Source organism: Doryrhamphus excisus, linkage group LG17 (assembly GCF_037039965.1).
Source record: "Doryrhamphus excisus strain RoL-2023G ecotype Guam linkage group LG17, RoL_Dexc_Guam_v1.1, whole genome shotgun sequence".
Classification (NCBI taxonomy): Eukaryota; Metazoa; Chordata; class Actinopteri; order Syngnathiformes; family Syngnathidae; genus Doryrhamphus; species Doryrhamphus excisus.
The window spans coordinates 3,122,915-3,150,683 of NC_136373.1; the positions used below are offsets into that span (position 1 = coordinate 3,122,915).

Genomic DNA, 27,769 nt, shown 5'->3' on the forward strand with positions numbered 1-27,769 from the left:
CCCTCATTGCTCATAACAGTTTTAATATAGGATTCAAATGTTCTACTACCATTCAAGAGACTAGTATTAGACAAATTGATTTTTAGCTTGATTATGCTACATATTGATAATGATACATATCATTTATCTTTCTATTCATAAATACAGTAAAATTGGCATATTTCAGAATGAGTTGTAATGGTGATTAATCATATTGTGTTAAAAACCAATGACAACATTGTATTATGTTACCTTGCATTAAAGCATAGTTTCTTCTACCATTCACATGATTCTTCAGTGCATCATCTTAATTTTCTCTTTAAATCGCCTACTCTTGACGTGTTCTTACTTTCTTTTTAACCAAGTTATTTATAACTATTATACATTTCACTTCAACTCTTTTTTTTCAAACATGGCTTAACTGCCACAAGATGGCGTCGGCGCGTGCAAACGTTTTGCCGCTCCCTTTCCACACATATATTTCCTCGTATATTAATAACAGCATCATCATTGTACATTCAAACGCTTTATAACATATTTACATTGTGCATTTTTTATACCAGGCTCAATTTACTGTTCTACCCACCTGGAAACCGGGGATATGAATGAGACACACCCAACTTTATAGTGTTGTGACGTTCACGAACGAACCGGTTTTTTTTTGAACGGCTCATTTAACATGAACGATGGGAACCGAGTCGCAGCTGGGAACCCGCCCCCCAGTTACATAGGGAGGAGCGCAGCACAGTGGCGCGGTGCTTATTAGATATGCAAATAGCATCACGCCACGTTGTGCACTGTGCCTTCACGTTAGTGTGCCAGTAAAAAAAAACCAAAAATCCAACAACAAAGAAACACGTGAATGCCCCCTGCCTTGGAGAGCAGAAGCAGCGGTGTGACACCATCCTGTGGAATAATACAATGAATCCAGATCAGACTTTAAAAGGTTATAATCAGTATTTCAGAATAATTAAAACTCATATTGATGGGATATCTAATGATTATTTCCAAGATAAAACGAGTTAAGACCAGGCTGGCTTCGTAAAATGCAATATGTTTTTTGAACGTCTCGTTTGGCAGAAAGAGGAAGTTCGTCAAGCAGACTAACTGACTTAAGACGTCGGAAGCCAAGCGAGTTGTCACACTGCCCCCTGCTGGTGAGTGCTCATTACTTACACCACTTATGTACAAAGTAATACTGTTTTATGCAAACATAGTGAAAACAAGGTGATTACATTTCTGCACTGTTGTCAACGAAATACATTTATCAAAACAATTGTGATCACAGTGGGTATCAACACAAGCGGGAACTAACCATAGCAAGTAGTACTGAATAACCAAGCAGACAGTCACGACAAGGTAAGAGCATGGGACAATCTGGCACAGGAAGTGTACCGGCTTCTCCAGTAGGAAGCACAGAAGATAATTGGCAGCAGGTGTGCGCCCACGGCTCCACCTCTGGCGAAGGGTGTGCAATGCAAGAAATGGCAGGCAGGTGGCAGCAGAGCAGCAATACAGAACATGACAGATTCAAACTGTTAAAGGTTTATAAGCTGTTATGTATTGCAGCTCCAGTTAATTTTTCTTAAGTTGATTAATGTCCTCATCAAAATCTTAAGACCAGTTGAAAAATTACTATATACATTTTGCACATTTGGATCTTAATGAGGCTTTAAGTAGAGCTACAATATTATGCAAAAGCAAGAAAGGAAAGTCAGACAGGAAGTTTAAGACTTTAAAAGTCAAAATCTGCTCAAAATTACAATTTTCTGTCTGGCATTCACACGATCATGCCCTCCTGTTGGCTAAAGCTAAGAAGTTTTCTCTTCTTAAATGTGGTCGGATCGTCGAGCCGCATAATTATGTCATTGCTGCTGAGGTTGGACAGTACGTTATTTTAAATCTGACATAATTTGATCAGAAATTACGATATGTATTGTTTCTTATCAGCTGTATGTGTACTGTGTATGTGTGTAAGTGATCCTTGAGACTATATTCTATAATTATTCTTATTATTATTATATCAGCTGTGGGAAGTTGGTGATTCATGCAAACAGGGAAATAATCTGTCAGCCTTGTTGACTGTATGTTTCTCAAAACATGCGTTCAGTACCACAAGCAGTTTTCTAACTGACTTCATATCAGCCAAACCAGCTGAAGCGGACAAGAAAAAAAAAACACCATAAGTGACTGATGCACGATCGTGCCCGCTGTCTTGTCAAATGCACCGTGTGCAGTATGTTATGAGACAAGTTCAAGACAGCAAGAAGCAAAGGAAACAAATCACTGCACAAATGAAGAACACAACTGATGAGATGGATCAGAATGCCCAAATGAACGATGTGATCATGACGGGGCTCAGAATCATAACCAGGTCAAATGCCAGTGCAGAGAATAGGTCAAATTCATCAATACTTGATTCTCTCAGATTTGCACCGTAATGTTGACTTTTTTAAGGTCTGAACTGAAGTGTGCAAAGAATGTTGGGATATGATGGGCCACGAAGGTTGGTTTGATTGCAGACTTCTTCTCAATGGAGAAGGAGGACACATTTGTGGGCGTGGTTTAACCAGAAATGTGTTTAAATTTAAGGTAAATTTAAGTCTGAAATTGACATGGATTGATGATAATTTATTATTAATCAGCTAAATGTGTACTGTGTATGTGTGTGTTAGTGATCTGTAAGACTTCAATTATTGAAATGATTGGAGCTATTATGGGATATGAGTACCATGTCATAATTCCTCATATTGGCTCGTTAATCAAAGATTTAAGCTTTTGCTTTTAATCTTTTGTTGAGGAAAATTCCAGACCATTATTTGTGTCAGCACCTGTAATTACTCCGCTGAGAACTCCGTGACAACTTTGCTGTAATTTAGGACAAGCTAGCAACCACATCAACTGTAAGGAGCCGACAGTTACAAGGCTAGCCTTGTAACAGCTGTAACGGGCTGTAGCTCGGGTCGAAGCACTCCGGACACAATTAAAAACACAACGAGAAAGCCTTTAATGATCCGCCGCCGAAACCCTCTGAAAGCAATCACTACTATCTGATGGTGCAGCCGCTAACGGAGGAGATTAGCTCACAAGGTTGCTAAATAGGGTGGATTTACATGACCCGGAGGATGGATCACGTTGACAAGACAGGACCGGAAGCCAGTGTGCTTGTTGTCAAAAATATCAAGGATCTGGAACAATACTAAGATTTCTCCAACATGGAAATGGAAAACGGCTTAAACATTATCAGTATGATCGTAGCCACACCAAGATCTGCAATTGGACGCCTTTGGCTCTACAAATCACAAAAAAATTGAATTGGAAAAGGGATTGCAGGGGGTGCTGGAACCTATTCCAGCTGTATTCGGGCGAGAGGCGGGGCTACATCCTCGACCGCTGGTCAGCCAATCACAGAGCACATATAGACAAACAACCATTCACACTCACATTCATACCTATGGACAATTTGGAGTCGCCAATTAACCTAGCAGGTTTTTGGAATGTGGGAGGAAACCGGAGTACCCGGAGAAAACCCACGCATGCACGGGGAGAACATGCAAACTCCACACAGAGATGCTCGATGGTGGAATCGAACTTGGATCTCCTAGCTGTGTAGCCTGTTCGCTAACCACTCGTGTGCAGCCCCCATTTTTTTCCACAAAGAAGCAATACAATAATAGTTTTAATATTGGCAACAAGTTGTCAATCATTCATATAAACTCCAGAAGCATGTATGCAAATTATGACCACAACAAAAAATATTTGAACAGAGTACGGAACTCAAAACAATCCACATTGATGAGCCAATTCAAGAACCAACACAAGCAGTTGATGCTTGCTAAACACAAGGATAAAGAGTCTTGAACCAATCATGTTGTGTCATATATATATATGTGTCTGTCGTACTGCAATATTTGGAATTTAGAAAGCATATGGAAAGTATTCACAGCGCTTCACGTTGGAGCCGTACACCAAAATGGAGTCATATATATATATATATATATACGTATATCACCATTTTGACTTATTATGGTAACCATTATGTCATTATATGGTTACATCACTTTATACTTCAGTTATGTTCAAGAAAACTAAAAATAAGAAAATAAATACATAAAAAATAATATTAGGAAAGCAGGAAGTGAACAAATGTAACAGTTACTGATTGTAAAAGTACCAGATGGAGGGCTAGGGTTTAATAAGCTTTGCTTCTTCCTACTCCTTTTGGACATGTGGAACTGTGAACTGATTACGTGATGCATTCAATTGTAATCTGATGCATGTTCAAATGAGATGACACCATTACCATTACAATTCCAATTACCATTCCAATTACCATTAGTAAGTTGAGTTGTTCAAAGTTCAGATACACACTACTCACACTGTCTGTTGCTGTTTCCATCCGTTCATCATCACTTATGAGAGAAATGGAAAGTTCTAGTCACTGTTGGAATCATATTGAGATGTATCTCACTCCACCGATACACTTTTGGACTGACTGAAACCAGGAAATTGACTTCTAATTTGTTTGAGTGCTTTTAATGAAATGCCCGACATGGCTGTGGAATTACTTTCCAGTTGCCGATGATTACGTTTAATTATATAAGGTTTGGCACAATAAGGAAAGCCAACCAATCTGGTTTGGGCAAAAAGTTTGCAACAGTGTGTATCTTCAACTTTGCTTTCACATGGTGTAATCCTGGCATCTTGGCCAGATTCCGCATCAAACACATAACATTGAATTCCGACAGCGTGAGCTATTAGTAAGATGTTGGACTAGGCTGCATATCGTTATGTTAATCAGCGTCAAAGTCAAAGTGAGGGGCATCAGGCAGCAATGGCGGCAAAGAACAAGGTTGAGGGCAAAGAACTGGCTAGCTACAGTCATCCTGTGTCCTCAATTGAGTCTCTTCGTGATTGGTACTTTCAATTTAATAGGATTTAATAGGACTGATTAGTGGTGGGCTAAACCCTTCATTTCAGTGAAGCGGATCGTTCATTCATTCATTCATTCATTTTCTACCACTTATCCTCACGAGGGTCGCGGGGGTGCTGGAGCCTGCTGACTTCAGGCGAGAGGCGGCGTACACCCTGGACTGGTGGCCAGCCAATCACAGGGCACATATAGACAAACAACCATTCACACTCACATTCATACCTATGGACAATTTGGAGTCGCTAATTAACCTAGCATGTTTTTGGAATGTGGGAGGAAACCGGAGTACCCGGAGAAAACCCACGCATACACGGGGAGAACATGCAAACTCCACACAGAGATGGCCGAGGGTGGAGTTTAACTCGGGTCTCCTAGCTGTGAGGTCTACGCGCTAACCACTCGAACGCAATGCAGCCCCTCATTCCGGTTCATTCGGTAAAAAGATCTGTTCATTTCGGTCAATTGATTGTTAGCCTGTGATCTTCCCTTGTGCATCGAGTCGATTAGCTGTGTCGAGTCAGTCCGTTCACTCATTCGTTCCGACTAAACAGCACAACACGTGATGACTAGTGGTGTGTCGGTCATGAACGAACAGGTCAAAATAACTAGTTATTTTTTGTGAACGGAATGAACAAGGTCACCGAAAGTGTCGGCCAATCTCTCGGTCTCAGTTTTTCAGTCAGCTAACCCCACCCGCCCACAGAGCGAGGTGGTATGATAGGATAGGACAGGCAAGCATGCAGATAGTCCCACCCGGCAAAAGGAACGGTGAACTGACTCTCGAGCCACTCAAAAAAAAAAAAAAAGCAATACAACTGAACGGACTGAACGGGTATTTTAGGGGCGGTGACCTCGTTCATTCCGTTCACAAAAAAAAGCTAGTTCTTTTGACTTGTTCGTTCATGACCGACACCACTAGGAACGAGGGTAACCAATCCAGGCTGGGATAGGCTCCAGCATACCCCAGCAACTCCAGTGAGGATAAGCGGCATAGAAAATGGATTGTATGGATAATCTTGAGGGTGAAATATCATGTGAGTAGTCATAGCATAGTACTATAACTAGGATTAGGCATAGAGCATCGATTGGAACTAGTTCTGACATTCCGATTCTCCCGAAACCGTTCATTTTTTTCGTTCGGAGATTCAGCAGGAAGCCGAATCGTTTGTGTTCATCCATCTCAACCACGGACAGTGCGACAGCACTTGCTGGTTCTGCTGAAGTAGTGTCAAAAATGCATCCATCACAGGATTTAACACCTCCGGATTTGCGGTATATTGCCTCGTTTATGTCGCGCTACACCGGACTTTTCACGCCATTTTTGACTGGCTATGCCGGATGTCTTTCAACCAATCAGGTAAGCAAAACAATAAATGAGGTGGGTCTTATGCCAGCATTGAAGAAGTAAAGAAATGATACTTTATACTGTGAATACGCCAGCAAATTCGAATATCTAGCTAACTTATGCTGTGTACTTTACCTGAAGTTAATGCTAGCTTTAGCCGCGCGTTATTTTATTCACTTTACTTGTTTACCATAGTGAAGTTAGTTTTTCCACATTGGGCGTTCATCTCTGTCGCTGTTAATTTCAAGTTGGCACTCACTGCGATACGGCTCCCTAGCAACAGTGGCTCTGGGGCTGTACCCGCTCTTGCCGCAGATCAACACATGCTTTTACTTTTAAGTCCCCAAACACCAGAATAGTAGCTACATTTTGTCGGCGAGAGGATTTGGCAACAAAGGAAGCCTAAGATCATTTATCCATCCATTTTCCTCCGCTTATCCGGGTCCGGGTCGCGGGGGCAGCAGTCTCAGTAGGGAAGCCCAAACATCCCAGTCCCCTGCCACCTCCTCCAGCTCCACCAGGAGGACACCAAGGCCAGCTGTGAGACATAACCCCTCCAGCGTGTCCTAGGTCTGCCTAGGACCTTTTCCCAGCCGGGCATGCCTGGAACACCTCACCAGGGAGGCCTAGATGCCCGAGCCACCTTAACTGACTCCTCTCGATGTGAAGGAGAAGCGGCTCTACTCTGAGCCCCTCCCGGATGGCTGAGCTCCTCACCCCAACCCTATAAAACCAAGAGGAGGAACCGTACCTCGCTCGGATTTGGGATACCGGAGCCTCGCCCTGGAGCGAGGCCCGGGTGAGGAACTCGCAGGTGCGCGTCTGGTGGTCGGGCCCATCTCCAGTTTCCACCTGCCTGCTCTTGGTGGTCCTGAGGAGAGTACTTCCTGGAAAATTCCGAGTTTATTTCACCTGTTACTGCCTGTCTTTTATCCCGACTCCTCACAAGGTTTAAACAAAATTTAAGAAAACAGTGCTCTGTTTTTTATTGTGTGCGTGTGAAAGTGACTTGACGATAATAGGCTAATTAACCACGAATTACTTGTATGAGCTTTTTATGGCTTTTCGAATCGCCAGGTTTCTGCGGTGAAAACAGGTGTTGCATAATTGGCATACAGAACATTCCAGGGTTGGGTCAAGCTAGCAGATAAAAGGATGGCTCGTCGTTGTCCTCGGCATCGAGCATCAACACTGCAAAGGTAACGTGACACAGTTTTGCATCTTTATTTTCTTACTAGGTTTCATGTGATACTTTTAATATAACAGTATTTGTTTATCATTGCACAGATGGCATTTTCTCTTCGTACGTTCTTCCTCCTTTGTGGGCTCAGCGGACTGTTGACCGGAGCTGTAAGTCCAAATCTTACCTGCTGACTTCAAGAAACATATATTTCATATTCTGTTTCATTGTTGTGTTCTTTTCTTTTTGCTAGTGGTCTTTGCCGAGCAAAAAGGGTTAGTTGTGACTTAATGACACTTCTCAAATGAACCATTAGTTTTAGATTTGTTGTATTTTTTCGACGTGAAATAACAATTGTGTTGCAGGTGGTTGCTGTCCTGAGGAGTGGACTCTGTTGGATGACCACTGTTACGTCTTCAAAAATGATCCAAGGACCTTTGCAGATGCAGAGGTATGGAAGAATTCCACATCAAGAGTAGACCACTATCTCTGTCTGTGTCTGTATCTGTTCACCCATCCAAATTATACACGTATGGTGTCTGTACTCGGAGTGTGATCTGTACATTATGTATTGATGAGACGTTGCTATATTTTTTATTATCCCGTCATATTTGTACTGTGTATGTGTGTAAGTGATCTGTTTGACTTATTATTTAATGATGTTTTGATGATCTGTGTGAAGTTGGTGATTCATGCAAACGTGCAATGATGCAGAGTTTGATGCTGCTACTGTAAAGATGTACCGAATGTTATGGCCAGTCAATGCGGCAGTTGAAAATGAACAAAATCCTTCCATTGGAGGTAGCAGGGCTGCACGGCGGTCGAGTGGTTAGCACGCGGACCTCACAGCTAGGAGACCCAGGGTTCAATTCCACCAAACATGCAGAGTTTGCATGTTCTCCCCGTGCATACGTGGGGTTTTCTCCGGGTACTCCGGTTTCCTCCCACATTCCAAAAACATGCTAGGTTAATTAGCGACTTCAAATTGTCCATAAGTATGAATGTGAGTGTGAATGGTTGTTTGTCTATATGTGCCCTGTGATTGGCTGGCCACCAGTCCAGTGGGTACCCCGCCTCTTGGCTGAAGACAGCTGGGATAGGCTCCAGCATCCCCTGCGAACCTTGTGAGGAAAAGTGGTAGAAAATGAATGAATGGAGGTAGCACGCCTGTTTTATCATGACTTCATGGCTTGCCACCTGTGCTGTGGACCTCGGGCCCGGTGTGCCAACGGCTACCGTGCTTGCACCTAGCAAGAAAGCCTCAAGTGCCGAAAAGGTTGATGCAGTCCCCACATCTTGCCATGTGTCTGTTTGCCTTTAGACATGAGTAAATTAGCTTAAATGCTAACATGCTAACGACTACCATGCTAGCACCTAGCAAGACAGCTTCAGGTCCCGAAAAGTTTGGGGCAGTCTCACAGTGTCCCCACATCATGCCATGTGTGTATTTGCCTTTAGACATGAGTAAATTAGCGAAAATACTAACATGCTAACCGTCATCATGCTAGCACTTAGCAAGACAGCCTCAAGTCCCAAAAGTGTCCAGGTAGTCCGATAGTGTCCCCACATCATTCCATGTATTTGCCTTTAGACATGAGTAAATTAGCTAAAATGCTAACATGCTAACAGTCATCATGCTAGCACCTAGCAAGACAGCCTCAAGTCCCAAAAGTGTCCAGGTAGTCCGATAGTGTCCCCACATCATTCCATGTATTTGCCTTTAGACATGAGTAAATTAGCTAAAATGCTAACATGCTAACAGTCATCATGCTAGCACCTAGCAAGACAGCCTCAAGTCCCAAAAGTGTCCAGGTAGTCCGATAGTGTCCCCACATCATTCCATGTATTTGCCTTTAGACATGAGTGAATTAGCTAAAATGCTAACATGCTAACAGTCATCATGCTAGCACCTAGCAAGACAGCCTCAAGTCCCAAAAGTGTCCTGGCAGTCCGATAGTGTCCCCACATCATTCCATGTATTTGCCTTTAGACATGAGTAAATTAGCTAAAATGCTAACATGCTAACAGTCATCATGCTAGCACCTAGCAAGACAGCCTCAAGTCCCAAAAGTGTCCAGGTAGTCCGATAGTGTCTGAATGCAAGTCAATGCAAATCTGTTTGCCTGTTGATTTTGCACTGCATCTGATGGAGCTTAATGAACAAAATCCACACGGTCACACTATTTTTCTTCCATTAGAGCGTCTGCAACATTCTTGGTGGGAACCTGGCCTCAATCACTAGCGCCCTGAAAAACGTTGTCGTTTATGAAATGCTTTTGGAGTCAGAAGAATTGGAGGCCTGGATCGGACTCACTGATGCCGTCGAGGTGAAACATTTACCAGTACCAAAGTGGTTTAATAATCAACATTGAAAATCGACGTGTCCTGACTACATTTGAAATTTAAAATTATATTCAATGAGTCTTTGTCTTGCAGGATGGTGAGTATTTTTGGGTGGATGGCAAACCCTTTGACTTCAGCAACTTTGTGTCAGTGCCTGGCATGGAAAGTTGTGGATACATCGGACCTGATGGTAAATGTGCAATCAGTGAATCCAATTTACTTGTGGTTGAATGTAATGTCATTTTGAAAACTTTGTGTATTTTTTTTTTTTTTTAGGTGAATGGGATACTGAATCCTGTACTGCTGAGGAGCCATATTTTTGCATCAGAGACTCCGAATGTAGCAAGCACTAATCACGCCTCCTACTTTCCTATCATGGAGAATAATGTCTTTCACCAATCAAAATGACTTAATGACTTCATGTCATAATTTAGCGGTGTCTTTGTATCTCGGGGTTTACTGTACAAGTCTTCTTTTCGACTTCTTCTGTGCTGTTTTGTTTGTGATTTTTCGTCAAGCACATTTAAAACGGAAAAGATCTTCTGTTTTACCAAATAAAGGAACCTGTCTGCGTCAAAATATGTCTTTGTGTCTTTATTTTCTACACACTCAATTCCAAAGTTGTGCATTGCTTGAACATAGAACACTTGTGTCTTGTTTTGCTCCGTGGTATGAGTATTTTGAAATCTCAATCGGTCATGTAACACGCTGTGCAGCGCTGTACAAAAGGGCGGCATCAAGCATTCTGCATTCATGGCTGGTGTCAATACGTTGCCGTGTGCACCTTGCGATCTTTCATCATTCCATTTTCTGTACCACTTATCGTCACGCATGCTGCACAAAAGGGTTTATTATTGCATTGGCTGCATGCATGCCTGAATGATACACAAGTTTCTCAATTGTACTGCTCAATTTCATCAAAAGCTTCCCTGCTCGAACCAGCCAAACAAGATAGCATGCTAAAAATGAGCATTTTAGCAACACCAGTATGCTAGGTGTTAAGGTCTTAACTTTTCTGTATTTGCAAATACATAATTTGTATTTGTGCTTTTTGGAATTCCTTTGATGTTGGATAGGCTCCACAACAGAATACTCATTGCAAGTTACCTAAAATCCTTGATTGCAGTTTTTTTTTGATTGCAGTTGTTGCTGCTAAAGATGACCCAACCAATTGTTTGCTTTTTCATTTAAAAATAGCATTTTTTGTTCAGTTGTGTTGTGACTTCAAAAATATTGAAAATTTTGGGTGTATTTCCCTACAGTATATGAGTTCAAAATATTGAAAATTTTGAGTATGTTTCCCTACAGTATGAGTTCAAAAATATTGAAAAATTTGAGTGTATTTCCCTCCAGTATATGAGTTTAAAAATATTGAAAATTTTGAGTGTATTTCGCCACTTTATGGGTTCAAAAATATTGAAAATTTTGGGTGTATTTCCCTACAGTATGAGTTAAAAAAATATTGAAAATTTTGGGTGTATTTCCTTACAGTATGAGTTCAAAAATATTGAAATTTTTTTGTGAATTTCCCTACAGTATGAGTTCAAAATATTGAAAATTTTGAGTGTGTTTCCCTACAGCATGAGTTCAAAAATATTGAAAATTTTGAGTGTATTTCCCACACTATGTGATTTCAAAAATATTGAAAATTTTTTGTGTATTTCCCTACAGTATATGAGTTCAAAAATATTGAACAATTTTCATGTATTTTCCTACAGAATATGATTTCCAAAATATTGAAAATTTTGTGTGTATTTCCCTACAGTATATGAGTTCAAAATTATTGAAAATTTTGAGTGTATTTCGCCACTTTATGGGTTCAAAAATATTGAAAATTTTGGGTGTATTTCCCTACAGAATGAGTTAAAAAAATATAGAAAAGTTTGGGTGTATTTCCTTACAATATGAGTTCAAAAATATTGAATTTTTTTTGTGAATTTCCCTACAGTATGAGTTCAAAATATTGAAAATTTTGAGTGTGTTTCCCTACAGCATGAGTTCAAAAATATTGAAAATTTTGAGTGTATTTCCCACACTATGTGATTTCAAAAATATTGAAAATTTTTTGTGTATTTCCCTGCAGTGTATGAGTTCAAAAATATTGAAAAATTTTCATGTATTTTCCTACAGAATATGATTTCAAAAATATTGAAAATTTTGAGTGTATTTCCCTACAGTATATGAGTTCAAAATTATTGAAAATGTTGAGTGTATTTCCCTACAGTATGAGTTCAAAAATATTGAAAATTTTGGATGTAGTTCCCTACAGCATATGATTTCAAAAATATTGAAAATTTTGCGTGTATTTCCCACACTATATGAGTTCAAAAATATTGAAAATGTTGAGTGTATTTCCCACACTATACGATTTCAAAAATATTGAAAATTTTGAGTGCATTTCCCTCCAGTATGAGTTCAAAAATATTCACAATTTTGAGTGTATTTCCCGCACTATATGACTTCAAAAATATTGACAATTGTGTGTGAATTACTCCCTAAATATGAGTTGTGTAAAATCAATATTTCTAAGATAACATCGAGACAATTTAAGGCAACAGCAAATAAATTTTTTTGTTTTGTGTCATTTTAAAACTTTTGAAATTATCCCTAAAATATTATTGTTTAATCTGTTCAAACATCATTTTTGAGTTGTGTGAGCTTATCAGGGTTAGCAGCGTTGTTTGTGTGCTTGGAATGGAATGCCATAGCATGGCTGTGTAATTACTTCCTCATTGTAGATTAATAACAACCATTAAGTGTGATTTAGCTGTCTTGACGCAACAAGAGCAGACGAGCCAACCAAACTGGCTTGGGCTCAAAGTTTGAATCAAGAGTATCGGTCTTCAAATCTGCTTTCACGTGGTACGATCCCAGCAGCTGAGACGGCGTTCTCAACGGGTCTTGAATGAGCATCAGAATGTGTGTGCATTGAAATACATGCCTACAGGTCTTTGGCAGTGAATGAGTCAATTAGTAGGTCATTCATTTTTGGCAGCGCTAATATTATTGATTGGTTTTCATGCCTGTTTTATAACCTTCCCACTGACTACAAAGCTAACATTTTCATTCATTCATTTTTTACTGCTTATCCTTACAAAGGTCACGGGGGAGCTGGAGCCTATACCAGCTGTCTTCAGGCGAGAGGCGGGGTACACCCTGGACTGGTGGCCATGCAGCCAATCACAGGGCACATATAGACAAACAACCATTCACACTCACATTCATACCTATGGACAATTCGGAGTCGCTAATTAACCTAGCATGTTTTTGGAATAAAAACCCACGCATGCACGGGGAGAACATGCTAACACCACACAGAGATGACCGAGGGTGGAATCGAACTCGGGTCTCCTAGCTCGCCTGCCGTGTAGCTGGCTGACATGTATTTGACGCCATTGTTATACTTCCTTATCATTTTGCTATGTGCTTAAAACTGGCAAAGAGTATGTTTGGAATACAGGAAGTGAACAAAAGTATTGCAAATGATGGGAAACAGGTGGAGGGTAGTATTAGTGTGAATTACCTGCGTACTATATGATGTACTCCGATGTAATTTATATTATGTATTATTCATTCATTCATTTAATACCACTTATCCTCATGAGGGTCCACAGCGTGCTGGAGCCTATCCCAGCTGTCTTCGGGCAAGAGGCGGGCGGGGTACACCCTGGACTGGTGGCCAGCCAATCACAGGGCACATATAGACAAACAACCATTCACACTCACATTCATACCTATGGACAATTTGGAGTCGCTAATTAACCTAGCATGTTTTTGGAATGTGGGAGGAAACCGGAGTAGCATGACGGTGGAATTGAACACGGTGAGGCCTGTGCGCTAACCGCTAACCCGTCCCCCGTGCAGCCCTATTATGTATTATATTATGTCTAAAATAATTGACATCATTAACATGATCATTACCATAATTAGGCTAATGTTAGCGGATGTATATGTCCCGTGAGTAGCTCTCACTTTTCACTCGCCCTCATTCCACACCTAACGTTCTTCACAAATGTAAGACGTTCAACCAAGCAGCTGCTCAAGCTACCACCGGTTGGGAGAATTACAGGAAAAGACCGCCATCCTTTTGGTGTCACCTCGAAGATACCGGCCTGGGGGCACGTCCCCATGTGGTCCATAGCTAAAACCGCTTTATTTTGATTCGGACATGACATCAAAGATGCCCCTCCAATAAATAAATAAATAAATAAATAAATAAATAAATAAATAAATAAATAAATAGATAGATAGATAGATAGATAGATAGATAGATAGATAGATAGATAGATAGATAGATAGATAGATAGATACATACATACATACATACATACATACATACATACATACATACATACATACATACATACATACATACATACATACATACATACATACATACATACATACATACATACATACATACATACATACATACATACATACATACATACATACATACATACATACATACATACATACATACATACATACATACATACATACATACATACATACATACATACATACATACATACATACATACATACATACATACATACATACATACATACATACATACATACATACATACATACATACATACATACATACATACATACATACATACATACATACATACATACATACATACATACATACATACATACATACATACATACATACATACATACATACATACATACATACATACATACATACATACATACATACATACATACATACATACATACATACATACATACATACATACATACATACATACATACATACATACATACATACATACATACATACATACATACATACATACATACATACATACATACATACATACATACATACATACATACATACATACATACATACATACATACATACATACATACATACATACATACATACATACATACATACATACATACATACATACATACATACATACATACATACATACATACATACATACATACATACATACATACATACATACATACATACATACATACATACATACATACATACATACATACATACATACATACATACATACATACATACATACATACATACATACATACATACATACATACATACATACATACATACATACATACATACATACATACATACATACATACATACATACATACATACATACATACATACATACATACATACATACATACATACATACATACATACATACATACATACATACATACATACATACATACATACATACATACATACATACATACATACATACATACATACATACATACATACATACATACATACATACATACATACATACATACATACATACATACATACATACATACATACATACATACATACATACATACATACATACATACATACATACATACATACATACATACATACATACATACATACATACATACATACATACATACATACATACATACATACATACATACATACATACATACATACATACATACATACATACATACATACATACATACATACATACATACATACATACATACATACATACATACATACATACATACATACATACATACATACATACATACATACATACATACATACATACATACATACATACATACATACATACATACATACATACATACATACATACATACATACATACATACATACATACATACATACATACATACATACATACATACATACATACATACATACATACATACATACATACATACATACATACATACATACATACATACATACATACATACATACATACATACATACATACAAAAAAAAAATAAAATAAAAAAAAGGATGCCTCTCAGAACAAAGTTATGACCTTTTTGGACCACTCAGTGACACTTGACTCAAGAAAAAAACACTAAATACAAAAAGTTGAGTATTAACTACACATGCAAGTGCATCTTTAATAATTTATGCAAAAAAAAAAAAAAAAATGTCAGCCACACCTTGAGTGTGTTTCTGCCAAAGCGATGTAGTCAGTTCCAACTCTTACCACGTCTTTCATTGTCTTCTTCTTCAAAGGAAAGTTTGATTGATGTCACCAAAAATGACACCAAAGTGCATGACAGCGTTCCAATGTTCTATCACGCTTCACTTTTTGGAGGGGCAGATTTTTTTTAACTCAATTTTTTTTTGGCATTTTTTTTTTAACAACGCATGAACACGAGCCAAGTTTTCTCGGGGAACTCCGGTTTCCTCCCCGCATTCCAAAAACATGCTAGGTTAATTGGCGACTCTATTTCATACAATAGGTATGAATGTGAAGGTGGTGTGTATGGTTGTTTGCCCTGTGATTGGCTGCCGACCAGTCTCAGGGTGCACTGAACTGAATTATGGGAAGTTTAAAGACAGACACTATTGTTGTAAACGTTCCGCCCAAACCAGTTTGGTTGGATCGGCTCTTGTTGGTATCCAAAGAGACAATGGTTGTTTCTAATTGGCGATTAAGAACTAAATACACAGCCATCTTATTTAAGGGCACATAAGGTTACACTAAGGAGTGAAATGCTTCTCAATGCGACCTTGGTAATAAATTTCAATTCTGTGACGATGTTTGAAATAGCGCCAACAGAGTGTAATTATTAAATAAACTTTGAACAACTGAGGTTATGAACCTTTGATAATCAGGCCGATATGACGAATTATGATGTCATACGGATAAATAAAAAATATGATTATCTCTGATATTTCTTGATATTGCTCTGATATAGGCGGCACGACGGTCTAGTGGTTAGCGCGCAGACCTCACAGCTAGGAGACCAGGGTTCAATTCCACCCTCGGCCATCTCTGTGTGGAGTTTGCATGCGTGGGTTTTTCTCCGGGTACTCCGGTTTCCTCCCACATTCCAAAAACATGCTAGGTTAATTAGCGACTCCAAATTGTCCATAGGTATGAATGTGAGTGTGAATGGTTGTTTGTCTATATGTGCCCTGTGATTGGCTGGCCACCAGTCCAGGGTGTACCCCGCCTCTCGCCCGAAGACAGCTGGGATAGGCTCCAGCACCCCCCGCGACCCTCGTGAGGAAAAAGCGGTAGAAAATGAACTGTGCTGCTGAGCACATCATAACGTCCCGTGAGCTCACTTGTAAACAAACGTTTATGATCTCAGAGGAAGACATTTCATATTTTAGTTGCACAGAAGAAGAAAATGGAGCTTCAACACGATAAACCCTATCAGCCACTTGAAACGCCAGCATCGCTACAACCACGCTTGCTGCTATCTATCACTGTAGCATTGACCCAAGGGCTAAAGCCATGATGGTCCATAGATGAAGAAACTAGGGATGAGCCATTTTAAACGAGTTTGTACCTTGTATCTTGCAATTTTATACTTGTTTCATAACTACACGGTGCAGCGGGCACGATCGTGCATCAGTCACTGACAGTGTTTTGTTTTTGTTTTTTTCCGCTTGTTTCGGTTGGTGGCTGGTGATAAAAAAAAGTCAGTCGGTCTTTCGCCGACACTCGGACGACAGTTGAAGTCGATATTTTAGCCCAAATATCCATAATCCATTCACATATGGTGGCGTAACTTCCGTAACTTCCCGACGCTGCTTCCGTTTTCAGCCTAATTCAGCCTAAATATTCATGAATAATATTTCACATTCACAGTTTACAGGTAAAGTCGTCAATATTCATTCAGTAATTCGCAATTCATGTCAAAAGACAATAAAGATAATTACACTTGGTCATAAACAGTACCGGTAATCCAGTCCATCAGAATAGCTACTTAGTGTTCATGAGACATTAGACACACACTTCATGTGTGAGCATTTGCTACAAAACATGACAAACATACAAGAAATTATATTAGTTTTTATTTTTTTCAGTTTTGACATGACTTATTCAAAAGGTTGGATTCAAATTACAATTCAGCAAAGTTGAATGGCCCAAAATTCCACTCCACTGTGCTGACTCACTGCAAGTTACTTCCTGGAGATGGCGGCCAAACAGGGAGACGCCCCTGGATGACAACGCAATCCTTGAGCACCAGTTCCACTCCCACCCGTGAGTGGAAACTTCATTACATATAAACCATCCAGTGTGACTGAATTACAACAATTCTGCAAAGTTGAATGGACCAAAATTCCACTCCACTGTGCTGACTCACTGCAAGTTACTTCCTGGAGATGGTGGCCAAACAGGGAGACGCCAACGCAATCCTTCCACTCCCACCCATGAGGTGAAACTTCATGACATAGAAACCCTCCAGTGTGACTGAATTACAACAATTCTGCAAAGATGAATGGACCAAAATTCCTCCACTGTGTTGACTCATTGCAAGTTACCTAAAATCCTTGATTGCAGTTTTTTTTTTGATTGCAGTTGTTGCTGCTAAAGATGACCCAACCAGTTGTTTACTTTTTCATTTAAAAATAGCATTTTGTGTTCAGTTGTGTTGTGACTTCAAAAATATTGAAAATTTTGGGTGTATTTCCCTACAGTATATGAGTTCAAAAATATTGAAAATTTTGAGTGTATTTTCCTACAGTATGATTTCCAAAATATTGAAAATTTTGAGTGTATTTCCCTCCAGTATGAGTTCAAAAATATTGAAAAATTTGAGTGCATTTCCTTACAGAATACTCATTGCAAGTTACCTAAAATCCTTGATTGCGTTTTTTTTTGATTGCAGTTGTTGCTGCTAAAGATGACCCAACCAGTTGTTTGCTTTTTCATTTAAAAATAGCATTTTGTGTTCAGTTGTGTTGTGACTTCAAAAATATAGAAAATTTTGGGTGTATTTCCCTACAGTATATGAGTTTAAAAATATTGAAAATTTTGAGTGTATTTCCCTACAGTATGAGTTCAAAAATATTGAAAATTTTGAGAGTATTTCCCTCCAGTATGAGTTCAAAAATATTGAAAATTTTGAGTGTATTTCCCTCCAGTATGAGTTCAAAAATATTGAAAATTTTGAGTGCATTTCCCTACAGAATACTCATTGCAAGTTACCTAAAATCCTTGATTGCAGTTTTTTTTTTGATTGCAGTTGTTGCTGCTAAAGATGACCCAACCAATTGTTTGCTTTTTCATTTAAAAATAGCATTTTTTGTTCAGTTGTGTTGTGACTTCAAAAATATTGAAAATTTTGGGTGTATTTCCCTACAGTATGATTTCCAAAATATTGAAAATTTTGAGTGTATTTCCCTCCAGTATGAGTTCAAAAATATTGAAAATTTTGAGTGCATTTCCCTACAGAATACTCATTGCAAGTTACCTAAAATCCTTGATTGCAGTTTTTTTTTGATTGCAGTTGTTGCTGCTAAAGATGACCCAACCAGTTATTCGCTTTTTCATTTGTGTTGCCAATTTGGCGAGTTCAAACTGGCAACAACGCGACCCGCCTTGACGACATATTTTCTCAAATCAGGAGCCTCCTCAGATGGTTGATGAGCTCACTGATTGGCGCCCTCTAGTCACCCTTCCTGAAAGCTGAAAGGTGTACCACTTCCCCCATCTGTCAGAGGTAGACCAGAGGTACTGTTCCTAATTTCCAAGCGACATCCATATATTTTTGTTTGCCCATAGCAGGGGTTCCCAAACTTTACCAACTCAGGGTCCACTTGAAAATCTAAAAAATGTCCGCCGCCCACCTTTGTCCTATGAACATCGATATCATAATATCGCCCATCTCTCGTTTCTAGTCTGAGAGGTCTTCCTGGATTTAGATGATATCCACATTGAAAGTTTTCAGGTCTAAACGGTAAAGTATTTTATCGTTTCAGTCTCATTCACATGGGAACAGCGTTTTCAGTGGCTGGAAATTGTGTTTTTTTTTTTAAAAAGGAACGTTCCCATGTAGACAGGGCCTTAGTTCATGTGTCATTGCACTGGCACTTCCTGTTTCCCTTTTGTCTTCTAACCTGATTCACTGTAAGCTCCTGTAAGCTCCTGTATGGTGAATAAAACAATGCTCTTCTTGTTATTCTTTTGTGAGTGTGAAACTGACCCTACGTTGATAGGTGACATGTGTTGATAGGTTAATTAAATCAATGATTGGTTTTCCTTGTTGCTGACAGTTAATTACCATCCAGAACATTCCAGGGTTGGGTCAAGCTGGCACATAAAAGGATGGCTCGTCGTTGTCCTCGGCATCGAGCATCAACACTGCAAAGGTAACGTGACACAGCTTTGCGTCTTCGTTTTCTTGCTAGGTTTCATGTGATATTTTTAATATAACAGTATTTGTTTATCACTGCACAGATGGCATTTTCTCTTCGCACGTTCTTCCTCCTTTGTGGGCTCAGCGGACTGTTGACCGGAGCTGTAAGTCCAAATCTTACCTGCTGACTTCAAGAAACATATATTTCATATTCTGTTTCATTGTTGTGTTCTTTTCTTTTTGGTAGTGGTCTTGGCCGAGCAAAAAGGGTTAGTAGCTGTGACTTAATGACACTTTCTCAAATGAACCATTAGTTTCAGGTTTGTTGGATTTTTTTTGACGTGAAATAACAATTGTGTTGCAGGTGGTTGCTGTCCTGAGGAGTGGACTCAGTTGGATGACCACTGTTACGTCTTCAAAGACGATCCAAGGACCTTTGCAGATGCAGAGGTATGGAAGAATTCCATAAAATCATAACATGTGTGATGTATCTCTAAACCAATCGCCCGCTATCCAAATCAGTGATCCATCTGTTCAATGAGCAAAAGTCCAAATCTGATCTGAGCTTAATGAATAAAATCTACATCGTTTTTTTTTCTTCCATTAGAGCGTCTGCAACATTCTTGGTGGGAACCTGGCCTCAATCACTAGCGCCCTGAAAAATGTAGTCGTTTATGAACTGGTTTTGGAAGGAGACGCAGCGGACGCCTGGATCGGACTCAGTGACGCCATCGAGGTGAAACATTTACCAGTACCAAAGTGGTTTAATAATGGAATCTGGACTAAAACTTAAAGGAAGGTATAGTGTAGTGTTGAGTGGTTTATGGTAATTGATGCCAAATATTATGACAAACATGCAGTCGTTATCTTCAGGAGCGACTAAATCAAATGTGTCTTTGTCTTCCAGGGGGGAGAGTATTTCTGGACTGATGGCAAACCCTTTGACTTCAGCAACTTTGCCGCAGGGGACACTGGCATGGATTCATGTGCGCTGATTCAAACGGGTGGATCTGCTGGTATGATGAGTGAATCCAATTGACTTGTGATTGAATGTAATATCATTCTTAGATTGTGAATTTTTTTTTTCTAGCCGAATGGGTTAGTGCGCCATGCGGCGACGAGGAGCCGTATGTTTGCATCATGGAATCATCCTGTGGCAAGCACTAATCGTCCTTCCGACCGTCATGTCTTCTATAACAAAGTCTTTCACTGATCCTGATGACTGTACTGAGACAATATCAAACTTTAGTGGTGTCTTTGTATCTCCGGGTTTACTGTCAAGTCTTCTTTTCTTCTTCTTGTACACTGTTCACTTTTTGATTTTTCCTCAAACACATTTAAATCTGGAAATATCTTCTTTTTATTAAATTTTGGAACCTGTCTGCATCAAAGTATGTCTTTGTGTCTTTTTTTTTATTATTCATTCTATTTTGTCTGGATTAAGAGAGGGCTGCACGGTGGTCGAGTGGTTAGCGCGCAGGTGTGTGGGTTTTCTCCGTGTACTCCAGTTTCCTCCCACATTAAAAAAAACATGCTAGGTTAATTGGCCACTCTATTTCATACAATAGGTATGAATGTGAAAGTGGTGTGTATGGTTGTTTGCCCTGTGATTGGCTGCTGACCAGTCTCAGGGTGCACCCGACCGAGGGAGGATAAGCGGTAGAAAATGACTGAATTATGGGAAGTTAAAGACAGACACTATTGTTGGAAACGTTCCGCCTAAACCAGTTTGGTTGGATCGGCTCTTCTTGGTATTCGTGGTTGTCAATGTGACCTTGAGATTCATTCATTCATTTTCTACCGCTTTTTCCTCACGAGGGTCGCGGGGGGTGCTGGAGCCTATCCCAGCTGTCTTCGGGCGAAAGGCGGGGTACACCCTGGACTGGTGGCCAGCCAATCACAGGGCACATATAGACAAACAACCATTCACACTCACATTCATACCTATGGACAATTTGGAGTCGCCAATTAACCTAGCATGTTTTTTGGAATGTGGGAGGAAACCGGAGAACCCGGAGAACATGCAAACTCCACACAGAAATGGCCGAGGTTGGAATTGAACCCTGGTCTCCTAGTTGTGAGGTCTGCACGCTAACCACTAGACCGCCGTGCCGCCCGTGACCTTGATAATAAATTTCAATTCTGTGACGGTGTTTGAACTAGCCACTACATACTAGCCACTACATACTAGCCGCTACATACTAGCCGCTACATACTAGCCGCTACATACTAGCCGCTACATACTAGCCGCTACATACTAGCCGCTACATACTAGCCGCTACATACTAGCCGCTACATACTAGCCGCTACATACTAGCCGCTACATACTAGCCGCTACATACTACGTGCTCCTCCGTTAATAACCCCCTGGCATGATGACCAGAGAGCTACGTTCCTATCATAAACTATATAAGGTTCCTAAAATATTGCGACAGGTCAATAACACTCAATAGGTTATTACTTAGGCCTATAAATATTTTTTTTTATTGTGCAATAAATATTTTACAGTAAAAATAATTTAAGAAAATAACATTTTCAAAAGGGGGCGGCACGGCGGTCTAGTGGTTAGTGCGCAGACCTCACAGCTAGGAGGACCAGGGTTCGATTCCACCCTCGGCCATCTCTGTGTGGAGTTTGCATGTTCTCCCCGTGCATGCGTGGGTTTTCTCCGGGTACTCCGGTTTCCTCCCACATTCCAAAAACATGCTAGGTTAATTAGCGACTCCAAATTGTCCATAGGTATGAATGTGAGTGTGAATGGTTGTTTGTCTATATGTGCCCTGTGATTGGCTGGCCACCAGTCCAGGGTGTACCCCGCCTCTCGCCTGAAGACAGCTGGGATAGGCTCCAGCACCCCCCGCGACCCTCGTGAGGAAAAAGTGGTAGAAAATGAATGAATGAATGAAGGAACGTTCCCATGTAGACAGGGCCTTAGTTCATGTGTCATTGCACTGACACTTCCTGTTTTCCTTTTGTCTTCTATCCGGATTCACTGTAAGCTCCTGTATGGCGAATAAAACAATGCTCTTCTTGTTATTCTTTTGTGGGTGTGAAACGGAGCCTACGTTGATAGGTGACAGGTGTTATTAGGTTAATTAAATCAATGATTGGTTTTCCTTGTTGCTGACACATAATCGGCATACAGAACATTCCAGGGTTGGGTCAAGCTAGCAGATAAAAGGATGGCTCGTCATTGTCTTCGGCATCGAGCATCAACACTGCAAAGGTAACGTGACACAGTTTTGCATCTTTATTTTCTTACTAGGTTTTAATATAACAGTATTTGTTTATCATTGCACAGATGGCATTTTCTCTTCGCACGTTCTTCCTCCTTTGTGGGCTCAGCGGACTGTTGACCAGATCTGTAAGTCCAAATCTTACCTGCTGACTTCAAGAAACATATATTTCATATTCTGTTTCATTGTTGTGTTCTTTTCTTTTTGCTAGTGGTCTTGGCCAAGAAGAAAGGGTTAGTAGCTGTGACTTAATGACACTTTTTCAAATGAACCATTAGTTTGTTGTGTTTTTTTCTACGTGAAATAACAATTGTGTTGCAGATGGTTGCTGTCCTGAGAAGTGGACTCAATTGGATGACCACTGTTACGTCTTCAAAGACGATCCAAGGACCTTTGCGGATGCAGAGGTATGGAAGAATTCCATAAAATCATAACATGTGTGATGTATCTCTAAACCAATCGCCTGCTATCCAAATCAGTGATCCATCTGTTCAATGAGCAAAAGTCCAAATCTGATCTGAGCTTAATGAAAATCTGCATCATTTTTTTTTCTTCCATTAGAGCGTCTGCAACATTCTTGGTGGGAACCTGGCCTCAATCACTAGCGCCCTGAAAAATGTTGTCGTTTATGAACTGGTTTTGGAAGGAGACGCAGCGGACGCCTGGATCGGACTCAGTGACGCCATCGAGGTGAAACATTTACCAGTACCAAAGTGGTTTAATAATGGAATCTGGACTAAAACTTAAAGGAAGGTATAGTGTAGTGTTGAGTGGTTTATGGTAAATGATGCCAAATATTATGACAAACATGCAGTCGTTATCTTCAGGAGCGACTAAATCAAATGTGTCTTTGTCTTCCAGGGGGGAGAGTATTTCTGGACTGATGGCAAACCCTTTGACTTCAGCAACTTTGCCGCAGGGGACAATGGCACGGATTCATGTGCGCTGATGCAAACGAATGGAAATAATGGTATAATGAGTGAATCCAATATACTTGTGATTGAATGTAATATCATTCTTATGTTATGATTTTTTCTTTCTAGCCGAATGGGTTAGTGCGCCATGCGGCGACGAGGAGCCATATGTTTGCATCATGGACGCATCCTGTGGCAAGCACTAATCGTCCCTCCGACCGTCATATCTTCTATAACAAAGTCTTTCACTGATAATATCAAACTTTAGTGGTGTCTTTGTATCTCCGGGTTTACTGTCAAGTCTTCTTTTCTTCTTCTTGTACACTGTTCACTTTTTGATTTTTCGTCAAACACAACATTTAAATTTGGAAATATCTTTTTTATTAAATTTTGGAACCTGTCTGCATCAAAGTATGTCTTTGTGTCTTTTTTTATCATTAATTTTATTTTATCTGAATTAAGGGAACAGAGAATTTGTCATTTGTTTAGTAGATTGTTCTTGAAAACAAAATTACACTTACATTAAAACCATTTTGTGTTGCCAAATAGGTTATAATTAATGGAACATTGCTAGTTTCACCACTGGGGGGCAGTGCAGCGATTCCTCTTTCCACCGAGGAGTCTTGATGGAGCACGTCTAACATGTTTATTTCTGTTTTATCAGGTGGGTGTCTATATAAAGTGTATATATAAACAACATCTAAACGTTATTCATGGTGTCATAATCTATGCTGTCGCTTTGCTCCCGCCTTGTGCCTTATCCTTGCCGTGTGTGCAACAAAGCACACACACAAAATGTGGATTGTTACTGTCACGCACCCAAAAAGAAGTTTATACATATTTTTGGTTGTTATAATGCATCAAAATGTAAGATGCGTATTTTTTCCTATATATACTGTGGAAATGTAAAGGAAATGCTGTTATACAGAGGGGGAACTATTCAGGTGGAACCTTTGTTTTGGGAGTTGTTGTGACAGGATTGTATTGGGTGCGAACTTCCGCCTACACTCAATCGCAAATCTGCATGAAGAAGTTGGTACTCCGTGTCCCTACTGCTGTCCACCGGTTTTTGTTCTTACAGGTCAGTTGTTCTTAAAAGTGACCAATATAATCTTTTTAAACCCATAACATACAAAGGGAAGTAATTGAAATATGTAATATTGTTTAAGTGCTTTGGGAACTTTGTACGATTATTGGTATTCTTTGGACCACATTTAGGCGGCAGTTAGTGCCGTGTCGCGGCCATTTTGGGTTAGATGGCCCTCACCCTTGCTTTACAGGCAAGCTCACTGTATATGGTAATTAAGCTCCTACGCACACAGACACACTAGTGACCATATTATCTTTGTCAGTCTTAGAAAAGGAGTTTACATTGTGATTTATTTGTTTTCATATGCGTATGTACAGAGTTGTAGCAAATTAGCAAGTTGATTCTTTAAAGCACAGAAGACTGGAACTGGAATTTTTCCTTTTTCATAATGAAGTGTAGTTTGGCGATCAGTCTCCCAACAAAACATCTATTGATGTTTTTTGCTTTTTTTCCACGGGAGGTACAGATCAAAATCCTATGCATCTTGTATATGAATTTCAGACTTGTAGGCAATGTATTATTGTCCCAGTAGGGGGCAGCATTTTCCTCTGATTGACAGCAACAGCTTGTATATGAAGAAGACGGACGATGAAAGAAGTCTAAAGTTTTTTTTTAACATAGTTTCAATGTTTATGTAGTCCTAAAACTCAGTTACAAGATACAGGGGATACAAGACAGTTTATTGTATCAAATATCACTTTTTTTTATCTTGTTCAATGTTACCAGTTGATGTATATACAGCAGGTAGATCTAGCCTGAGGATGCCGTATCGCTGAGAGAAAGTCTGTGGACTTCATGTTTTGTGCTTTTCCATAAGCTCTCTAGTCTCTTAAGACTTACGGTATCCTCATTTATCCAAGGGCACATTATTTTTTTGTGCTGACCTCATCATTTTAACCGGAGCAATCTGATCCAGTATTGTTCCACTCTGAGAATTAAAAGAGTACATAAAATTGTCCACATCGAGGTAATCCATGAACGACACAGAGTCAACCATAGTAGAAAAATCCATCAGCGGTGTTTGCAGTGATAACACACCTCTTGCACACAACAAGAGGCGGGGTAAAAACATGGACTGGTCACCAGCCAATCGCAGGGTATCTAATACGTACATGTGCTTTACAGTTTGAGATTTCATTATATGGTCTAAGGCAGGGGTCTCAAACATGCGGCTCGCGGGCCAAATGTGGCCCGCAGGACACTAGTTTGAGGCCCCCGCCTTGATATGAAAGTTTAATGTTTCATATGGATGCTGTATGGTATCAGGTACCCAGAAAAAAAAAATACGTTTGATTAATGTTCATGTTAAAGGTTAAATAACTGTTAGTAGTTATCCTCCCTATCCGTGTGGAAGTGGTAAGTTTTGGCTATTTATGTTTAAAGGATGAAGGCTACCGTTTAGGTCGCTAGCTCTCTAGTTTGCGAGTTAGCATGTGTCTCAAGACCCTGCAGTTGCGCAATATGTTGTAAATAAAAAAAAGTATAAATGTGACTATAGTCGTGTTTTGTCATGTCTACAGGGCTCTAATAATGCTTTGTTCATTTTAATCGGAAAAAAATAATTTGTCTACCCACCAACTATATGTGGTTTTTTATGTTTTTATTATTTGCTGTTTTATTATTATTATTATTATATTTATTTATTACTGATTGATTGATTGATTTTCTTTATTCTTGGTTTGTTTATTTATTTTTCATCTTACTTTGTGTAGAAAAATAAAAAGTAAGATATTTGAGAACAGTGGAATGTTTTATCAGAGCTTTTCTTGTAGAAAATTGGAACCAAAGCAAAGTTTTAAAAAAAAATTTTTTTTTTTGTTTTTTTTTTTTTCGGAAAACCTGATGTGGCCCAGTCTCCTAGTAAATTGAGTTTGAGACCCCTGGTCTAAGGTTTGTAGCTCGGCTGTAATAAAATGTTATACAGTCGTGTAGTGATACATCACAAAAATATTGTGATATATGCTAAGGTCCATATCGCCCAACTTTAATTTCTGGTCATTTACATCGCCGGATATGACGTGTATAGCCGCGTTGTCATGGTTGCAACCCGCCATTAACCTAGACATGAATGGTGAAAGAGGTGGTCAGTTGAGTCTAGGACATCTCTTTGATACAAATAAACGGGTTCTGATTTGAGAAGTCGTCACCATCCCATAAGCCATCTGTAGGGAAGAAACAAAAAAGGGTTTATGATGGCGTAGCGTTAAATTCTCAAATGGATTCACTGGTTGATGGCTACTTACAGTTGGGTACAGAGGAAGTTACACAGTGACAGAGTTTTTACGAGTATGCGTCTATACGCCACCACAATGGAGGTGTACTGTCTATACGGGTTGGTGGCAGCCCCCATTGTACTACATAAAACAGCAAGGAAGGCGTCAGATCGGTATCGGCCAATATCAGTGAAGAAGGACGGTATCGATATCGGCTGATACTTTCTTTGAAACAACCACCCCCCTCTATCAATCAGCTGCGCCCCAGTGAGCATTTGTGTCGCATTTCAAACGGGCGTTGTACACACTGATATCACACTGGTATTGCACAGAACAAGGAGTGGGCTGCATCTACGTATCACACGAATCGCATTTTTAA

At 39.6% G+C, this 27,769-nt stretch overlaps 3 protein-coding genes across 3 annotated transcripts; all 3 read left to right on the forward strand.

The window, feature by feature from the left end:
* The first annotated feature begins 1,064 nt into the window (after positions 1–1,064).
* LOC131137471 (galactose-specific lectin nattectin-like) lies at positions 1,065–21,328 on the forward strand. Its single transcript, XM_078798086.1, has 8 exons — positions 1,065–1,136; positions 19,855–19,950; positions 20,039–20,101; positions 20,185–20,206; positions 20,302–20,387; positions 20,545–20,673; positions 20,845–20,953; positions 21,028–21,328. The coding sequence occupies exons 3-8, from the start codon at positions 20,039–20,041 to the stop codon at positions 21,102–21,104; spliced, it is 486 nt and encodes a 161-aa protein (XP_078654212.1). The 5' UTR covers positions 1,065–1,136; positions 19,855–19,950; the 3' UTR covers positions 21,105–21,328.
* On the forward strand, positions 7,353–10,359 carry LOC131137473 (galactose-specific lectin nattectin-like). The gene is made up of 7 exons (XM_058085479.2): positions 7,353–7,456; positions 7,545–7,607; positions 7,691–7,712; positions 7,803–7,888; positions 9,636–9,764; positions 9,874–9,970; positions 10,057–10,359. Exons 2-7 carry the CDS (start codon positions 7,545–7,547, stop codon positions 10,131–10,133), a joined length of 474 nt encoding a protein of 157 aa, XP_057941462.2. The 5' UTR covers positions 7,353–7,456; the 3' UTR covers positions 10,134–10,359.
* Positions 21,329–23,127: 1,799 nt separating the features above from the next.
* Positions 23,128–24,498, forward strand: LOC131137472 (galactose-specific lectin nattectin-like). Its single transcript, XM_058085478.2, has 7 exons — positions 23,128–23,163; positions 23,239–23,301; positions 23,385–23,406; positions 23,495–23,580; positions 23,735–23,863; positions 24,035–24,143; positions 24,217–24,498. Exons 2-7 carry the CDS (start codon positions 23,239–23,241, stop codon positions 24,291–24,293), a joined length of 486 nt encoding a protein of 161 aa, XP_057941461.2. The 5' UTR covers positions 23,128–23,163; the 3' UTR covers positions 24,294–24,498.
* Positions 24,499–27,769: the final 3,271 nt, after the last annotated feature.